Raw genomic sequence first — 14,414 nt, 5'->3', positions numbered from 1 at the left:
ACTGCATGGTAGTATTATAGTGGGTTATAGATCTATCAGGCTTCTAACTGCATGGTAGTATTATAGTGGGTTATAGATGTTACTTTCCTACCTTCACTTTCAACACTCAGATTCATTACTAAATCCTCTACTAACATTATTTCTTACGCTTAACTAAAAGATATTTGACGTCTTCTTACAAAGACTTTTAACTAATATACCAGGTTGATTTTATAGCAAATAATCACTATGTGATATCATCCTTACCAACTGTACATTAATTCCTTTCTGGAATATTTAATATCTATACTTTGCTGCAATAATGAACGTGTTTGAGCCATTATACGAGTCCAGTGCCATCAGTGATGGCACTGTCTCGGTAATGATGGAGTCTGGCCCACTCTACTAACTTGAGTGTCATTAGCATGATAACCGGTTCAGTATGTAGTTATTCACTGATAAAACCGATACAACAAACGTTGTTGTTGGTGCCTTCGTCAGGGCAACTCCACTGACTACATCACTGGTACGTTCTTGACATCACTGTGATGTTACCAGTTTCTAGCCAATATCCTGGCAGCCATATTGTCCATCAAGCCGCTCTAACAACCATATATACACACTCATGGGCACTACCTGGGTATCTTTATTGTTGACACGTTTCGCCAATACCATTGTCAACATACTGTGCTTGTAGATATAATGTACATAAATGTAATTGTAGATATAGTGAATCTCCGTTATATGTTGTATGAGGGGCATTAAAACTGATTTTTCCCATGCAACAGTAATCAAAAATGCTTCAAGAACTAAAATAAAGATTAAATTCAAAGTGAACATGACAAATTCTTATCGTATATACAGGAGTGCATCTGTGTTGATATCTACATTGTCTTATCTGTTGTAATCAAATTTAGGATTTTGGAAAAATATGACTGGTATCTTATTTTCATTAATAAGAACCTTGACATATACTGTATCTGTATATTCCTCAACAATTGGATAATCTAGCTCATAATGTTAAGGAAGGTGACCACAAGGGGTAAACAAACTTTGTAAGTAGTTTGATCATTATGTGTGTGTGTGTGTATCGAAATAACAAGGTATTAGTAAGCAAACCTTAGTTTGGCTACTGCATCCTGTGTGTACCACACTATTAGAAGTGCTGCACTTACACGCAAGCCTAAGCCAGGCTACATCTTTCAGTCTGTATGTCAAGCTGTCAGAAGTAATTTTAACCAAGCCTAAGGCAGGCTACATCTTTCAGTCTGTATGTCAAGCTGTCAGAAGTAATTTTAACCAAGCCTAAGCCAGGCTACATCTTTCAGTCTGTATGTCAAGCTGTCAGAAGTAATTTTAACCAAGCCTAAGCCAGGCTACATCTTTCAGTCTGTATGTCAAGCTGTCAGAAGTAATTTTAACCAAGCCTAAGCCAGGCTACATCTGTCAGTCTGTATGTCAAGCTGTCAGAAGTAATTTTAACCAAGCCTAAGCCAGGCTACATCTTTCAGTCTGTATGTCAAGCTGTCAGAAGTAATTTTAACCAAACCTAAGCCAGGCTACATCTGTCAGTCTGTATGTCAAGCTGTCAGAAGTAATTTTAACCAAGCCTAAGCCAGGCTACATCTGTCAGTCTGTATGTCAAGCTGTCAGAAGTAATTTTAACCAAACCTAAGCCAGGCTACATCTGTCAGTCTGTATGTCAAGCTGTCAGAAGTAATTTTAACCAAGCCTAAGGCAGGCTACTTTAACATCGGTTTTCACCTTGCAAGTTCCTCTATCAACATTCTTATTTTACGTTCAAGTTATCAGAGTGATAGATCTCAGGCTTCTAACTGTACTCCACCTATTTATTTTCATTATGTACATCTCTCCTAATACTAATCCTAATGCTAGACACATATATACCCAAGTTCTATTCTATATTTTCCTTCAGGGTACTTTGGCTAACTTACCAACTCTACCATCAGGAAGTATTTCAGTATGTGATGGAATTTGTGAAAATTGCACATTAATACCTCTTTCTTATTTTCACATATCTTTATCTGGCTTCTGCAATGAGCATGTTGTCAGTCTGTGGTCCGACTCGTTCCAAACTCAAAAAAATAGAGAAAAAGAACCTTTGTAACTTGACTTCTCATTACGTTTGTACCTAGTTCAGGTATCAAAACTTTGGGGGCCCAGTCCCTGGACCCATTACGTACCTCTGTAATCTGTAAATACCTTTGTAACTTGTCATGATTGTGACCAGACCTACCTGGTGTTCATTACCTTTGTAAATTGTGAGTTCATTACCTTTGTAAATCGTGAGTTCATTACCTCTGTAACTTGCTCAGCTATCAAAACTTTGGAGTCCAGTCCCTGGACCAATTATGTACCTCTGTAATCTTTTGACTACCGCCCACAGGATGGGTATGTGGTGACTACCGCCCACAGGATGGGTATGTGGTGACTACCGCCCACAGGATGGGTATGTGGTGACTACCGCCCACAGGATGGGTATGTGGTGACTACCGCCCACAGGATGGGTATGTGGTGACTACCGCCCACAGGATGGGTATGTGGTGACTACCGCCCACAGGATGGGTATGTGGTGACTACCGCCCACAGGATGGGTATGTGGTGACTACCGCCCACAGGATGGGTATGGGGTGCATAATAAACATATTAAACTAAAAGAAATACGTAAAAAATATGTAAAAATTTATTTAGATTAGGGGCCCTCAGCCTGCCCCCAGGGACCCCAAAGCAGTCTTGTTCCACCTTGCAAAATTTCTCCTTGGGGCCCAGAATGTTTGTAAATAGCAGTATATATGGCGTGGGGGAGTGATATCAGCAGAGAGGAGGCGTGAAGGCAGCCAATGGCGTGGCTGCCTTTTGTTAAGTCTATTGATTGGTGGATGATCACGCCCCCTGCCCACCATGCTCCGCCTCTCACATATTATATTACCAACACTGGACAAGGATATACACACCGTGAGGTGTATGTCTGTGTACAACAGTGAGAATGCACAGATAACCTGCATTTAGGAGACTGAAACGTACGGCTACGTTTCGGACCCACTTGGACCATTAATAAGTCACGTACAACACTTCGGTCTAAGCCAGACCGACACGTCTCAAGTTTGTCTCTTAAGTACAGGTTATGTTGATGATTAAGACACACGTGCAACAGTTGGATTTCTTTATTATTGAAACGTATCGCCTACACAGTAGGCTTTTTCAGTGAAAATACAGATGATGTAATCAATCCTTCAACCTTGGAGGAAGAGTATTTGAGATGGTCAGTCCCTCAGCCTGGAGAAGTTCACCTCTTTGAATTTCATTTTTTTAGAGTTAACTTTGATTAATATTCAGTGTAGAGAAGCATCCTTGACAGGTGATGTACAGGTGATATCCACCCTTAACCTCCGTGTAGTAGATAGATTTGAAACCCAATTAACCACGCTGAGGACGCCAACATTTGTAACTATCAACGCATATAGCATCTTACCCTTATTGTGTTCTGTTGTTTAAAATACAATAAAACACTTGACACCCTGTGTGGTGCTGCTGACAGCCTGTGTGGTGGTGCTGACAGCCTGTGTAGTGGTGCTGACAGCCTGTGGTGGTAGTCCTGACAGCCTGTGGTGGTGCTGACAGCCTGTGGTGGTGCTGACACCCTGTGTGGTGGTGCTGACAGCCTGTGGTAGTCCTGACAGCCTGTGGTGGTGCTGACACCCTGTGTGGTGGTGCTAACATCCTGGAGTATACCTAGAGATGATTTCAGCGGTCAGCGCCCTGCGGCCCGGTCCATGACCAGGCCTCGTGGTGGATCAGGGCCTGATCAACCAGGCTGTTACTGCTGGCCGCGCGCAAACCGACGCACGAACTACAGCCCGGATGGGCTGTCCAGTGCCTTCTTGAAGACAGCCAGAGGTCTGTTGGTAATCCCCCTTATTTATGCTGGGAGACAGTTGAACAGTCTTGGGCCCCTGACACTTATTGTGTTTCGAGAATGGGTTAATTTGTAAATGTTACAGCTCCTCTTAGCGGGTGAATGTTATTGCGTGGGCAGCTTAGTAGTAAGTGGATAACTTGTTATGTTCCCCATCCGAAAGTTATGTCTTTATAGGATCATTTGCTAGCCTGAATTAATGGGCTCGTTCTTTAGTTTTTGTTTATAGGCTCATTAGCTAGCCTGAATAGACTCATTCTTTAGTTTTTGTTTATAGGCTCAATAGCTAGCCTGAATAGACTCATTCTTTAGTTTTTGTTTATAGGCTCAATAGCTAGCCTGGATAGACTCATTCTTTAGTTTTTGTTTATAGGCTCATTTGCTAGCCTGTATTTATAGCCCCATTCTTTAGTCTTTGCTATATAGGCCTATTTACTAGCTTCCATTCATAAACTTATTGTTTAGCATTTATTAGAGGCTCATTTCCTATACATACACACACGATGGTTGTCATTTGAGGAAGTGAAACAAGAGTAAATAATTCATGGTTGGTGGCACTGGGACACAAAAACACTTCCTACGAACTACCGTCAGGCTGAGAAAGCAGGAAGGTGTCTTAGTCTCATCTTGATCCTGGAGACAACCTGCACTTTGTATTAATATTGGTAGAATTACCAACAATATGTTAAGTAAAAGGATATAAATGCAAGTAATGTGACATTGTGGCAGCGTTTCGCTCTCCAGGAGCTTCATCAAGTCGTTGCAAACAATACATGGACACACACGGTATATACAGTCTTAGAGTGAGGTGTAATACTAGAGGTAGTAATGCTAGAGGTATTGTTTGTAAAGGCTTGATAAAGCTCCTGGAGAGCGAAACGTTGCCACAATAAAATGTCACATGAGTTGCATTTGTGTCATTTTACTTAGCCTGCACTTCAGCCTGGCAGGTCCCGCCTCACCACTGTGGCTGAGAGTGACGCCCATGACGTTCCCGAAACTCTGCCTCCAACCCTTTGTACTGATGCTGAAAAATTTTAATACAAGTACTACTATACACAAATAACCCGCACATAGAAGAGAGGAGCTTACGACGACGTTTCGGTCCGATTTGGACCTTTTACAAAGTCACACTAACGAGAAGTAGAGCAGGACGGGTATATATAGGCAGGAAGAGGTAGTAGTAATAGTAATAGTAGTAGTAGTAGTGGTAGTAGTAGTAGTGGTGGAGATGGAAGTAAAAATGGGGAAGTAAGGACGAGGAACCAGTCAAATACAAAGAAAGGGGAGCAGTGCAAGGGAGCTAGGTACCTAGCCCACAAGGGAGCTAGGTGCCCACAAGGGAGCTAGGTGCCCACAAGGGAGCTAGGTGCCCACAAGGGAGCTAGGTGCCCACAAGGGAGCTAGGTGCCCACAAGGGAGCTAGGTGCCCACAGAGGGAGAGCAAGAACACAGAGGTGGGGGGAGGGGAAAATAATGAAATAAAATAAAGAAGGAACAGAAACACAAAACAGAAGGAAGAAAGACAACTCAGAAGAGAAAAAAGGAAAGAGGAAATGGAAAGAGGGAGAAGAAGAAAAAATGAGGAATCAGGTTAAGTCACGGGTGTTGTGAAGTTTGGAACGTTTTACAATGTAGTGGGAGAGGAAGACATCTACAGAGACGAAGCCACGACTAAGATTCATACTAGGAAAGTTGTGTATTAGGGAGGATTCAACCAGACGGCGACTGTTAAGTTGGAAGTTAGGGAAGACAGTTTTTTGTGTATCGTTCCAGACAGGGTATTGTGCCTTTTTTTTTTTTTTTGTTATTCAAGTACTATTATATTATCAGACCGGGCCGAGGGGGCGATGACCCCCGAAATCTTCTCCAGGTATACTCCAGGCAGAAAAAAAGTAATCATTAGTAAAAGCCAGAAATTTATCCGTAAATAAATATATTTGCCTTAACATCATATCAATAAAAATCCAAAAAAAAGTAAGAATTTTTTTTTTTTTGCCATTTTTTTTTTTTTTTTTTTTTTTGAGTAAGAGTCTTCGAGGCGGCCATTGTTGATGTCTGGCGGAGTGTGGCTGGGCCGTTGCTGTCTCTCTTATTGCTTTTTTGATGAGTATTTTGTGGGTAGAAGTGAGAGCCGTGATAACTGAGGTTGACGTAGAAGTGAGAGCCGTGATAACTGAGGTTGACGTAGAAGAGAGCCGTGATAACCGAGGTTGACGTAGAAGAGAGCCGTGATAACTGAGGTTGACGTAGAAGAGAGCCGTGATAACCGAGGTTGACGTAGAAGTGAGAGCCGTGATAACTGAGGTTGACGTAGAAGTGAGAGCCGTGATAACTGAGGTTGACGTAGAAGTGAGAGCCGTGATAACTGAGGTTGACGTAGAAGTGAGAGCCGTGATAACTGAGGTTGACGTAGAAGTGAGAGCCGTGATAACTGAGGTTGACGTAGAAGTGAGAGCCGTGATAACTGAGGTTGACGTAGAAGTGAGAGCCGTGATAACTGAGGGTGACGTAGAAGTGAGAGCCGTGATAACTGAGGTTGACGTAGAAGTGAGAGCCGTGATAACTGAGGTTGACGTAGAAGTGAGAGCCGTGATAACTGAGGTTGACGTAGAAGTGAGAGCCGTGATAACTGAGGTTGACGTAGAAGAGAGAGCCGTGATAACTGAGGTTGACGTAGAAGTGAGAGCCGTGATAACTGAGGTTGAAGAAAAGGGAGGTTCCTTGATGCTGGTTTTGGTGTCTTGATCCAGGGCTCCTCCAGTGAAGTTCCTTGATGTTGGTTATGGTGTTGATCCAAGGCTTCTCCAGGGAGGTTCCTTGATGTTAGTTATGGTCTCTTGATACAAGGCTTCTCCAGGGAGGTTCCTTGATGTTAGTTATGGTCTCTTGATACAAGGCTCCTCCAGGGAGGTTCCTTGATGTTAGTTATGGTCTCTTGATACAAGGCTTCTCCAGGGAGGTTCCTTGATGTTAGTTATGGTCTCTTGATACAAGGCTCCTCCAGGGAGGTTCCTTGATGTTAGTTATGGTCTCTTGATACAAGGCTCCTCCAGGGAGGTTCCTTGATGTTAGTTATGGTCTCTTGATACAAGGCTCCTCCAGGGAGGCTCCTTGATCCAAGGCTCCTCCAGGGAGGTTCCTTGACCCAAGTCTCCTCCAGGGAGGTTCCTTGATCCAAGGCTCCTCCAGGGAGGTTCCTTGATCCAAGGCTCCTCCAGGGAGGTTCCTTGATCCAAGGCTCCTCCAGGGAGGTTCCTTGATCCAAGGCTCCTCCAGGGAGGTTCCTTGATCCAAGACTCATCCAGGGAGGCTCCTTGATGCAAGGCTCCTCCAGGGAGGTTCCTTGATCCAAGGCTCCTCCAGGGAGGTTCCTTGATCCAAGACTCATCCAGGGAGGCTCCTTGATCCAAGGCTCCTCCAGGGAGGTTCCTTGATCCAAGTGTTGGTAAATACCAACACAATAAACACCATGCAACACACCAACATTGCAAACCAGGAAAATTCAAGCTTCTGGAAGCTTGGCCACTCGAGTGATTTTTTCCCCCTAATACAAGCGTCTTATTTACACACATGCATATCTGTCTAGCCACTTATTAAGAGTTAACAAATGTATTAATTAACATTAATGTGGCAACCTTCCAGGTAGACTCCAGGTAGATTATTATTTTACTATTATTAGTGTTACTCTTATTAATATTACTATATTATTATTATTATTTATTATTATTATTATTATTTATTATTATTATTATTTATTATTATTATTATTATTTATTATTAAAGGTAAAGGAACGTTAGTATACAAGAACATGGCCGCCATTGTTTACATCCGGCTGACGTAAGTCATGAAGTTTTGTTTCTCTTTATACTTACTTTTTTCACTGTTTGTCTCATTATTTTTAAGTTGTGTGTGTAGGGTAGAGAGGAGAGGAACCTGTAATAATGACTGAGCTTGAGAAAGTAGTAGCAGGAGAGAGAGGAGCGCCATGACAGCTGAGGTAATGTGAGGAGTCGGGTGTAGACGACGGTCTGATTCTCTGCTGGTGAACGGCTCTTCATCCAGGGAGGTGGAGCAGGCATTCCTCACTGTCCTCGGCTCAAACTTCCCCTCAAGGAAGGTTCCTTGATGTTGGTGAGGGGCTCTTGATTTAGGGAATTGGATCTGTGCTCCAGTTCCCCGAATTAAGCCTGAATGCCTTCCACATCCCTCCCCCCCCAGGCGCTGTATAATCCTCTGGGTTTAGCGCTTCCCCCTTGATTATAATAATAATAATAATCGGCTCAAACTTGATTGATTTTTCGTGTCTCAGGCACTGTATAATCTCTTGATGTACGGTTACCCATTCATCTTTTGCTCGATAATCCACATGGAGACAAAAACTCAGGATATTAATTGTTCTATATAAATAAATAAGCTTATTTAGACACAGGTACATATTAGTGCAGTTACCATACATAGTGTAAATTACCCAGGATAACCCAAAAAAGTCAGTTCTTGATTTCCATTTTGGTCCATCTGGGATCCTCTGCTGAAGAGAACCTCAGTAGGGGTCGAAATATACAGATCAATTAATCTCCTGAGTTTCTGTCTCTGTGAGTCTTTATTGAACATTGATGTAGTGTTCATTACACTTTAGTTGTTCATTCATCATATATTCATCTTATGACGGATTTTGGGATTTATTGTCCTGAATAACTTTGTAAGGTGCCATTACCTCAGACAGTATTTAGGTACAGGTACATAAGTACAGTTATTATACCTAGTCAAATATGTAAATTACCCACCAGGATAACCTGAAAAAGTTGAAAAAAGTGACTTTCATTGTGGCCCACGATATGTTTTTTCATTTTGTTCTATTTGGTTAAATGATATTAGAATGTTTTAAGTAGGTAAGATATTATTATTCTCTCCTTACCATGACAGTAGTGCCAGTCGCTATTACTACAACTACGAAGGTGCTCACTATAGTTTATTTGTTTTATTGGAATTTGCATGACTAAATTGGTTATCATCATGTCCAATAATTTTTTATGGGGTATTACAAAATTGTTAAAATGACCACACACTATGCCAAGTACAGTATAATAATAGAAATTTACCATTTAAGATGTGGTAGTTTGTGCTGTAGACCTAGAGATAATATTTATTGAGAAAAAGGAACCTACAGATTTTGTTTTCTGGCAGGTTGTTGTATCAAGAACTAACTTGTCGCTGAGCTCCATCATCGTTACGAAACCTAACATTGTCTCCTAAAATAGCTGGATAGACATATTTTATTGGGTAAAGTTCATATGCTATTTTATTTGTTTTTTGAGCTAAAATATAAAATCTACTTTGCCATGTTTTTATACACAATACTGTATAATCTTTTACTGTATTTATATTTTTTCTCCTTGGTTAGGTCTTATTTAACATGCTCTTTTAGCCTTCCTTTTTATTTATGATTGGAATTCTTTTTCAGTAATTCATCTTTATGCTTTACCTGTGTGAGTAATTATTTATTTCTTATTACCTGTATGCATTTGCAAGAGCAGAATTATGCTCATTTATAGAGTCCTGTTTGTGTTGCATAATAGTGTTGCAGAAGTACCGTCAGCTCACACATTAGAAGTTATTTAAATTACTAATGTTTTCATTATGGAACTATGAAATAATTTATTCTCACACAGAATTTAATGTACTGAAATTCAGTATACTGGTACTATAGAGAAGGACGGTTAGACTGCGTGTTGTTGATGGTGTTGCGACTTCTGACATCACGCCTTTCTGGCATGGAAGGAGGGGAGCTGACTCGCGGGGAGGTACTGTCCCTGCTGGTGCGTCTGGCCTTTGCCACTGCTGCATCATACTTAACAGTGAAAGTTTTAGTGTCTGCTATGGACCCCACAGCTAAACAGAAGAAAGATGCCAAAAGGAAGGTTAGATTTATTGCATTAATATTAACTACAGTAGCACTAGCAGATAAAATGTGAAAGTGTTGATATAATGTGTTACAAATTGGAGGAGTGTTTGTAGTTGTACAAGAAGGTTGAAGTGTTGCATTTGAGGGATATCAGTCTGATGGAGAATATGATATTTACAGTGCTAGAATAAAGGAATTTGTCTGTATGTTAGTACTGTATTAAGAAGTATAGTACACTTCACTTCCCATATCCTCGAGTTCTGCATACAAGGCTTTGCTGACCAAGAACTGTGTTAATGTCCTAATATCTGTTTACTGATAACCAGGGGTTATCAGGCTGTTACGTACAGCTTTAAATATTCAGCCATTTTCCTTGTTTTGTTTCTGTGTAACATGCTGATTTTCTGTATTACAACTTACCAAACTTTTACTGTACATTATATGTATAGCATTTATGGATTGGCATTCATAAGAAATTAATATTTTCAGGCTCAGGAAGTGATGCAGAGACTTGGTATTAAGGAGAAACTATCGGTGAGTAATGGCTGTTGTTTAGAGTGATAGTCAGTGGAGGTTAAATTCAGCAGAAAACTTTCATAAGGTAGACTGTCTTGTGCCTACAGTAATTATACTCACAGCTTATTAAACAGAAAAAAGTGCTATGCAATATAAATTTTGTTGTTGATAAAAGCCCTTGCTTGTGTAATGTAATAGTTTCAAAAGTTGGGTAAAATGCTGGGATTATTTTAAAGGTAATTAAAGTCTTTGAAATTGTGAACATCTGATCCTAACACCTTAATGTGTACCGTGATTCTTCATAATGTCACCTGTGGCCACACCCTTAGTGCAGCATTTATTTTATCCTGTAAAAATTGTTGCCTCTTGTGGTATAACACTTAAGTATTTTTATAATGTTTGTATGAGAATTAACATTCTCTGTTAAAATGAAGCCCAGAAATACTTGCCAAGGGCCTCTGGATTTACTGAATATGAATGTGTTTTCAGTTTAACGAGTATGAGATGATGATTGCAAGTCAACTAGTGGAGCCGACACAAATGTCCACGTCGTGGAAAGATGTGGCAGGCCTCTCATCTGTCATTCGTGAGTTGCGAGAAACACTCATATTGCCCATACAGCAGAGAAATCGCCTACAAGCATCCAGGCTTATTCAGCCACCCAAAGGTATTAACGTTAATGGTGCTTTATGGGGGGGTCAGAAGCTCTGTTTAATGTAATGTTTTTGAATTCCAGTGAAAACGATGGCCTCTCTTCATTTTTTAAATCTTCCTTATAGTTCTTAAAATGTATACAACTTAGATTAGTATTGTCTTTTTTTCTTCTGGACTTATTTCTGTGTTACATAACTAATTTTGTATATGTATGTAGTTCACTGGCAAGTAGAGAGAGCTCTTGGAGTGCCTCTCCTGCATGTAGTTCATTGCTCAGCAGTATTCATCTCATCACAAATTTCTGATGTCTTTTTTCTTCATGTGTCTTTAATTTTGCTCCCCTTTTATGTACACTTTATTATTGTCAGCTTCACATATTTGTTAATTTACAGAGGGTTGGTCACTTATGTGGCACAGTTCTTTCTCACATAACCTACAATATATGCCAGACTGAATACAATGTAAGCCCTTCTTCTAGATGTTTTCATCATTCTTGCTTTCCATTCCAAGATCACTTCTCTCAGTCTCTGTACGGAATATACATTCATGATTTAACAGCAACTGTTTCCTCCCTGAAACTTTGTAACACATCTTGCAGCTGCTGTTTATATTTTGTTCTTTCATTCCACAAGTCTGTGCCCTGAATCAGTCAGATTATGTTTATGGGAAGTTCCATACCAGTAAGGGTCATTCAGTGCTACATGGAAGACGTGATAGAGGGAAAAAGAGGCATTGGTATTGGGAGGACATTGCCTGAAAGTAAAACTATAAAAGAGATGCTCATATTTATGAACACAAGACTCAGAAGTGTTTATTTTAAGACCTTGCATTAGGCTGGGAATTGTTTGCTGTGTATTGCCAAAAATACTGAACCTTTTGTACAACTGGAAATGCTGTTCAAAGTCGTATGTGTTATACTTAAGATGTCCTTTTTTTTAACGTACTGGCTGTTTCCCACTGAGGCAGAGTAACCCCAAAAAAAAAGAAACTTTCACCATCATTCACACTATTGCTGTACTGCCAGAGAGACAGTTTAGATGTCCCTCCAAACAGCAAATATCCCAAACCCCTCCTTTAGAGTGCACACACCGTACTTCCCACCTCCAGGGCTCAAGTCCGGCTAACCAGTTTCCCTGAATTCCTTCACATCCCCCAAAAAATTATTCTCTCTAAATGTTGTAATTTATCTTCTGAACCTGTATTATTTTAGAACCAAACATTTTGATGTTGATTTCAGGTGTGTTATTACATGGTCCTCCAGGCTGTGGCAAGACACTCTTGGCTCGTGCTGTTGCAAAGGAAGCTGGTTCTCGTTTCATCAACCTAGATGTTGCATCGTTGACAGACAAATGGTATGGAGAGTCTCAGAAACTCTCTTCGGCAGTGTTCTCCCTGGCATCAAAGATTCAACCCTGCATCATATTTATTGATGAAATTGGTAAAAGTGTTTAATTAATAAAATGTTAATTAAGTACACTGGTTAACCAGCAATTTATATAAATTGATGATTGTTAGGTTAAAGTTGTACTAAAATGCTAAATTTTTCTTTAAGTAAAATGCTCATAACTAAGATTTATTATCTACCTTCATTACAGACTCGTTCTTACGTGTGCGTGCTTCTGGTGATCATGAAGCCACAGCCATGATGAAAGCACAGTTCTTGCAGCAGTGGGATGGCCTGGCCACTGACCATAGTCGCTGTGTCATAGTTATGGGTGCCACTAACAGACCACAAGATGTGGATCGTGCTATACTTCGCCGCATGCCGGCTGCTTTCCACATTCCTCTACCAGTTAGTGGCTTAATATCCATATTTCTCTGCAAATTCATTGTTTCCAGCATTTTTCTTAACAAACCATAGTTTGCTATCTCTCACTTTTCTCTTTGACATCAATCTGGTTCTGTCCCTGTGGAAGCTGAAACTTCGGCCAATATGCTGCTCCATCAGCCGATGGCACTGCTTGTTCCTTAGAGGAAACAAAACCATTGTGATACAGTTTGTGGCTTATGATTAGGATCCTATTAGTACTATGCTGTATTAGGATCCTATTAGTACTATGCTGTATTAGGATCCTATTAGTACTATGCTGTATTAGGATCCTATTAGTACTATGCTGTATTAGGATCCTATTAGTACTATGCTGTATTAGGATCCTATTAGTACTATGCTGTATTAGGATCCTATTAGTACTATGCTGTATTAGGATCCTATTAGTACTATGCTGTATTAGGATCCTATTAGTACTATGCTGTATTAGGATCCTATTAGTACTATGCTCTATTAGGATCTTATTAGTACTATGCTGTGACTCAACATGTTTCACATTATGCTGTTGAAACCTCTGACAGAGTTACACATACAGGCTGGTGTATTTCCCAGTTAACTAGAACATCCTCTTAGCTGGAAAAATACAATGACTATAGGATTTAAACATGTTGTATACTGTTAGATAAAAGGACACATGTTCAACTAATGTGACAGTTTGTTCTTGCAAAGTTTCACGCTCCAGGAGAGCTTTGTCCTGGGAAATGAAACATTGCTACAATAAAATGTTGCATGTGTCCTTTTACCAACATTATTACAACATGTCTTATACTGGTTGCAATTTACACTTCTTTTGTCTCCAAATTATAATTTTCTCATTGTACTATTAATAATTAATTTAAGAGTAGTAGTTTTCCATGGTATTGAGATGGAAATTCAGCTATAACCTGAGGCTCGTTTGCATGACTGCTGCTCTCGCCATAAAAATATTACAACATGTTCTGGATGAAGCCATAATCAGTGCAGCTTTAGCCCTAATGATATTGATCACAGTACAAGTTTTTTCTGGATGAAGTCAGGTTACATTCAAATAGTGTAATTTGAGTTTGCCAAAATTTAGCCTACCTGATTTTGAAGGAAAACATGATTTCTTAATTAAGAAATGTATTTGGAAGATAATTCCAGATATCTGAACACCTTTAGGGTAATGAACATTTCCTAATATTAACCCCTGATAGGTGTATTGAAATTTTTTTATTACCCTTTGTTAATTATATTCCCTGGTTGTAATAGCTCTTCTTACTGAAAGTCATATTTTGCTTTCTGTACCTCTTAAATATTTATAGGTTCATATAGATATAATTTTAGAGAGAATGGATCAAAGTAGAATGACATGGAGAGCATTTAAATCTGTAGGGGAAGGCGGGGTAGGGGTCGTCCTCGAAAAGGTTGGAAGGAAGGGGTAAGGGAGGTTTTGTGGGCGAGGGGCTTGGACTTCCAGCAGGCGTGCATGAGCGTGTTCAATAGGGGTGAATGGAGACGAATGGTATTTGGGACCTGACGATCTGTTGGAGTGTGAGCAGGGTAATATTTAGTGAAGGGATTCAGGGAAATCGGTTATTTTTATATAGCTGGACTTGAGTCCTGGAAATGGTGG

General features: G+C 40.1%; 1 protein-coding gene across 10 annotated transcripts in view; it reads left to right on the top strand.

Annotated features, from left to right (window-relative positions):
• LOC128704026 (outer mitochondrial transmembrane helix translocase-like) overlaps positions 1-14,414 on the top strand; it is a 63,126-nt gene that overhangs the window by 39,052 nt on the left and 9,660 nt on the right. Inside the window, exons 1-7 of one of the 10 annotated variants that reach the window (XM_070099251.1) lie at positions 7,703-7,757; positions 9,105-9,200; positions 9,590-9,838; positions 10,312-10,356; positions 10,828-11,005; positions 12,230-12,430; positions 12,588-12,784. In XM_070099251.1, the coding sequence (XP_069955352.1) occupies positions 9,656-9,838; positions 10,312-10,356; positions 10,828-11,005; positions 12,230-12,430; positions 12,588-12,784 (804 nt within the window). In that variant the 5' untranslated portion in view covers positions 7,703-7,757; positions 9,105-9,200; positions 9,590-9,655. Of the gene's footprint in view, positions 1-7,702; positions 7,758-7,781; positions 7,918-7,947; positions 8,052-9,104; positions 9,201-9,589; positions 9,839-10,311; positions 10,357-10,827; positions 11,006-12,229; positions 12,431-12,587; positions 12,785-14,414 lie in introns of those variants that run through there. The other 9 variants (XM_070099256.1, XM_070099258.1, XM_053798963.2 and 6 more) reach the window with 9 other exon arrangements.

Source organism: Cherax quadricarinatus, chromosome 66 (genome assembly GCF_038502225.1).
Source record: "Cherax quadricarinatus isolate ZL_2023a chromosome 66, ASM3850222v1, whole genome shotgun sequence".
In the NCBI taxonomy this organism is placed as follows: Eukaryota; Metazoa; Arthropoda; class Malacostraca; order Decapoda; family Parastacidae; genus Cherax; species Cherax quadricarinatus.
The sequence above is the reverse complement of the archived record's forward strand: the minus strand, read 5'-3'. Positions and strand labels throughout refer to the sequence as shown.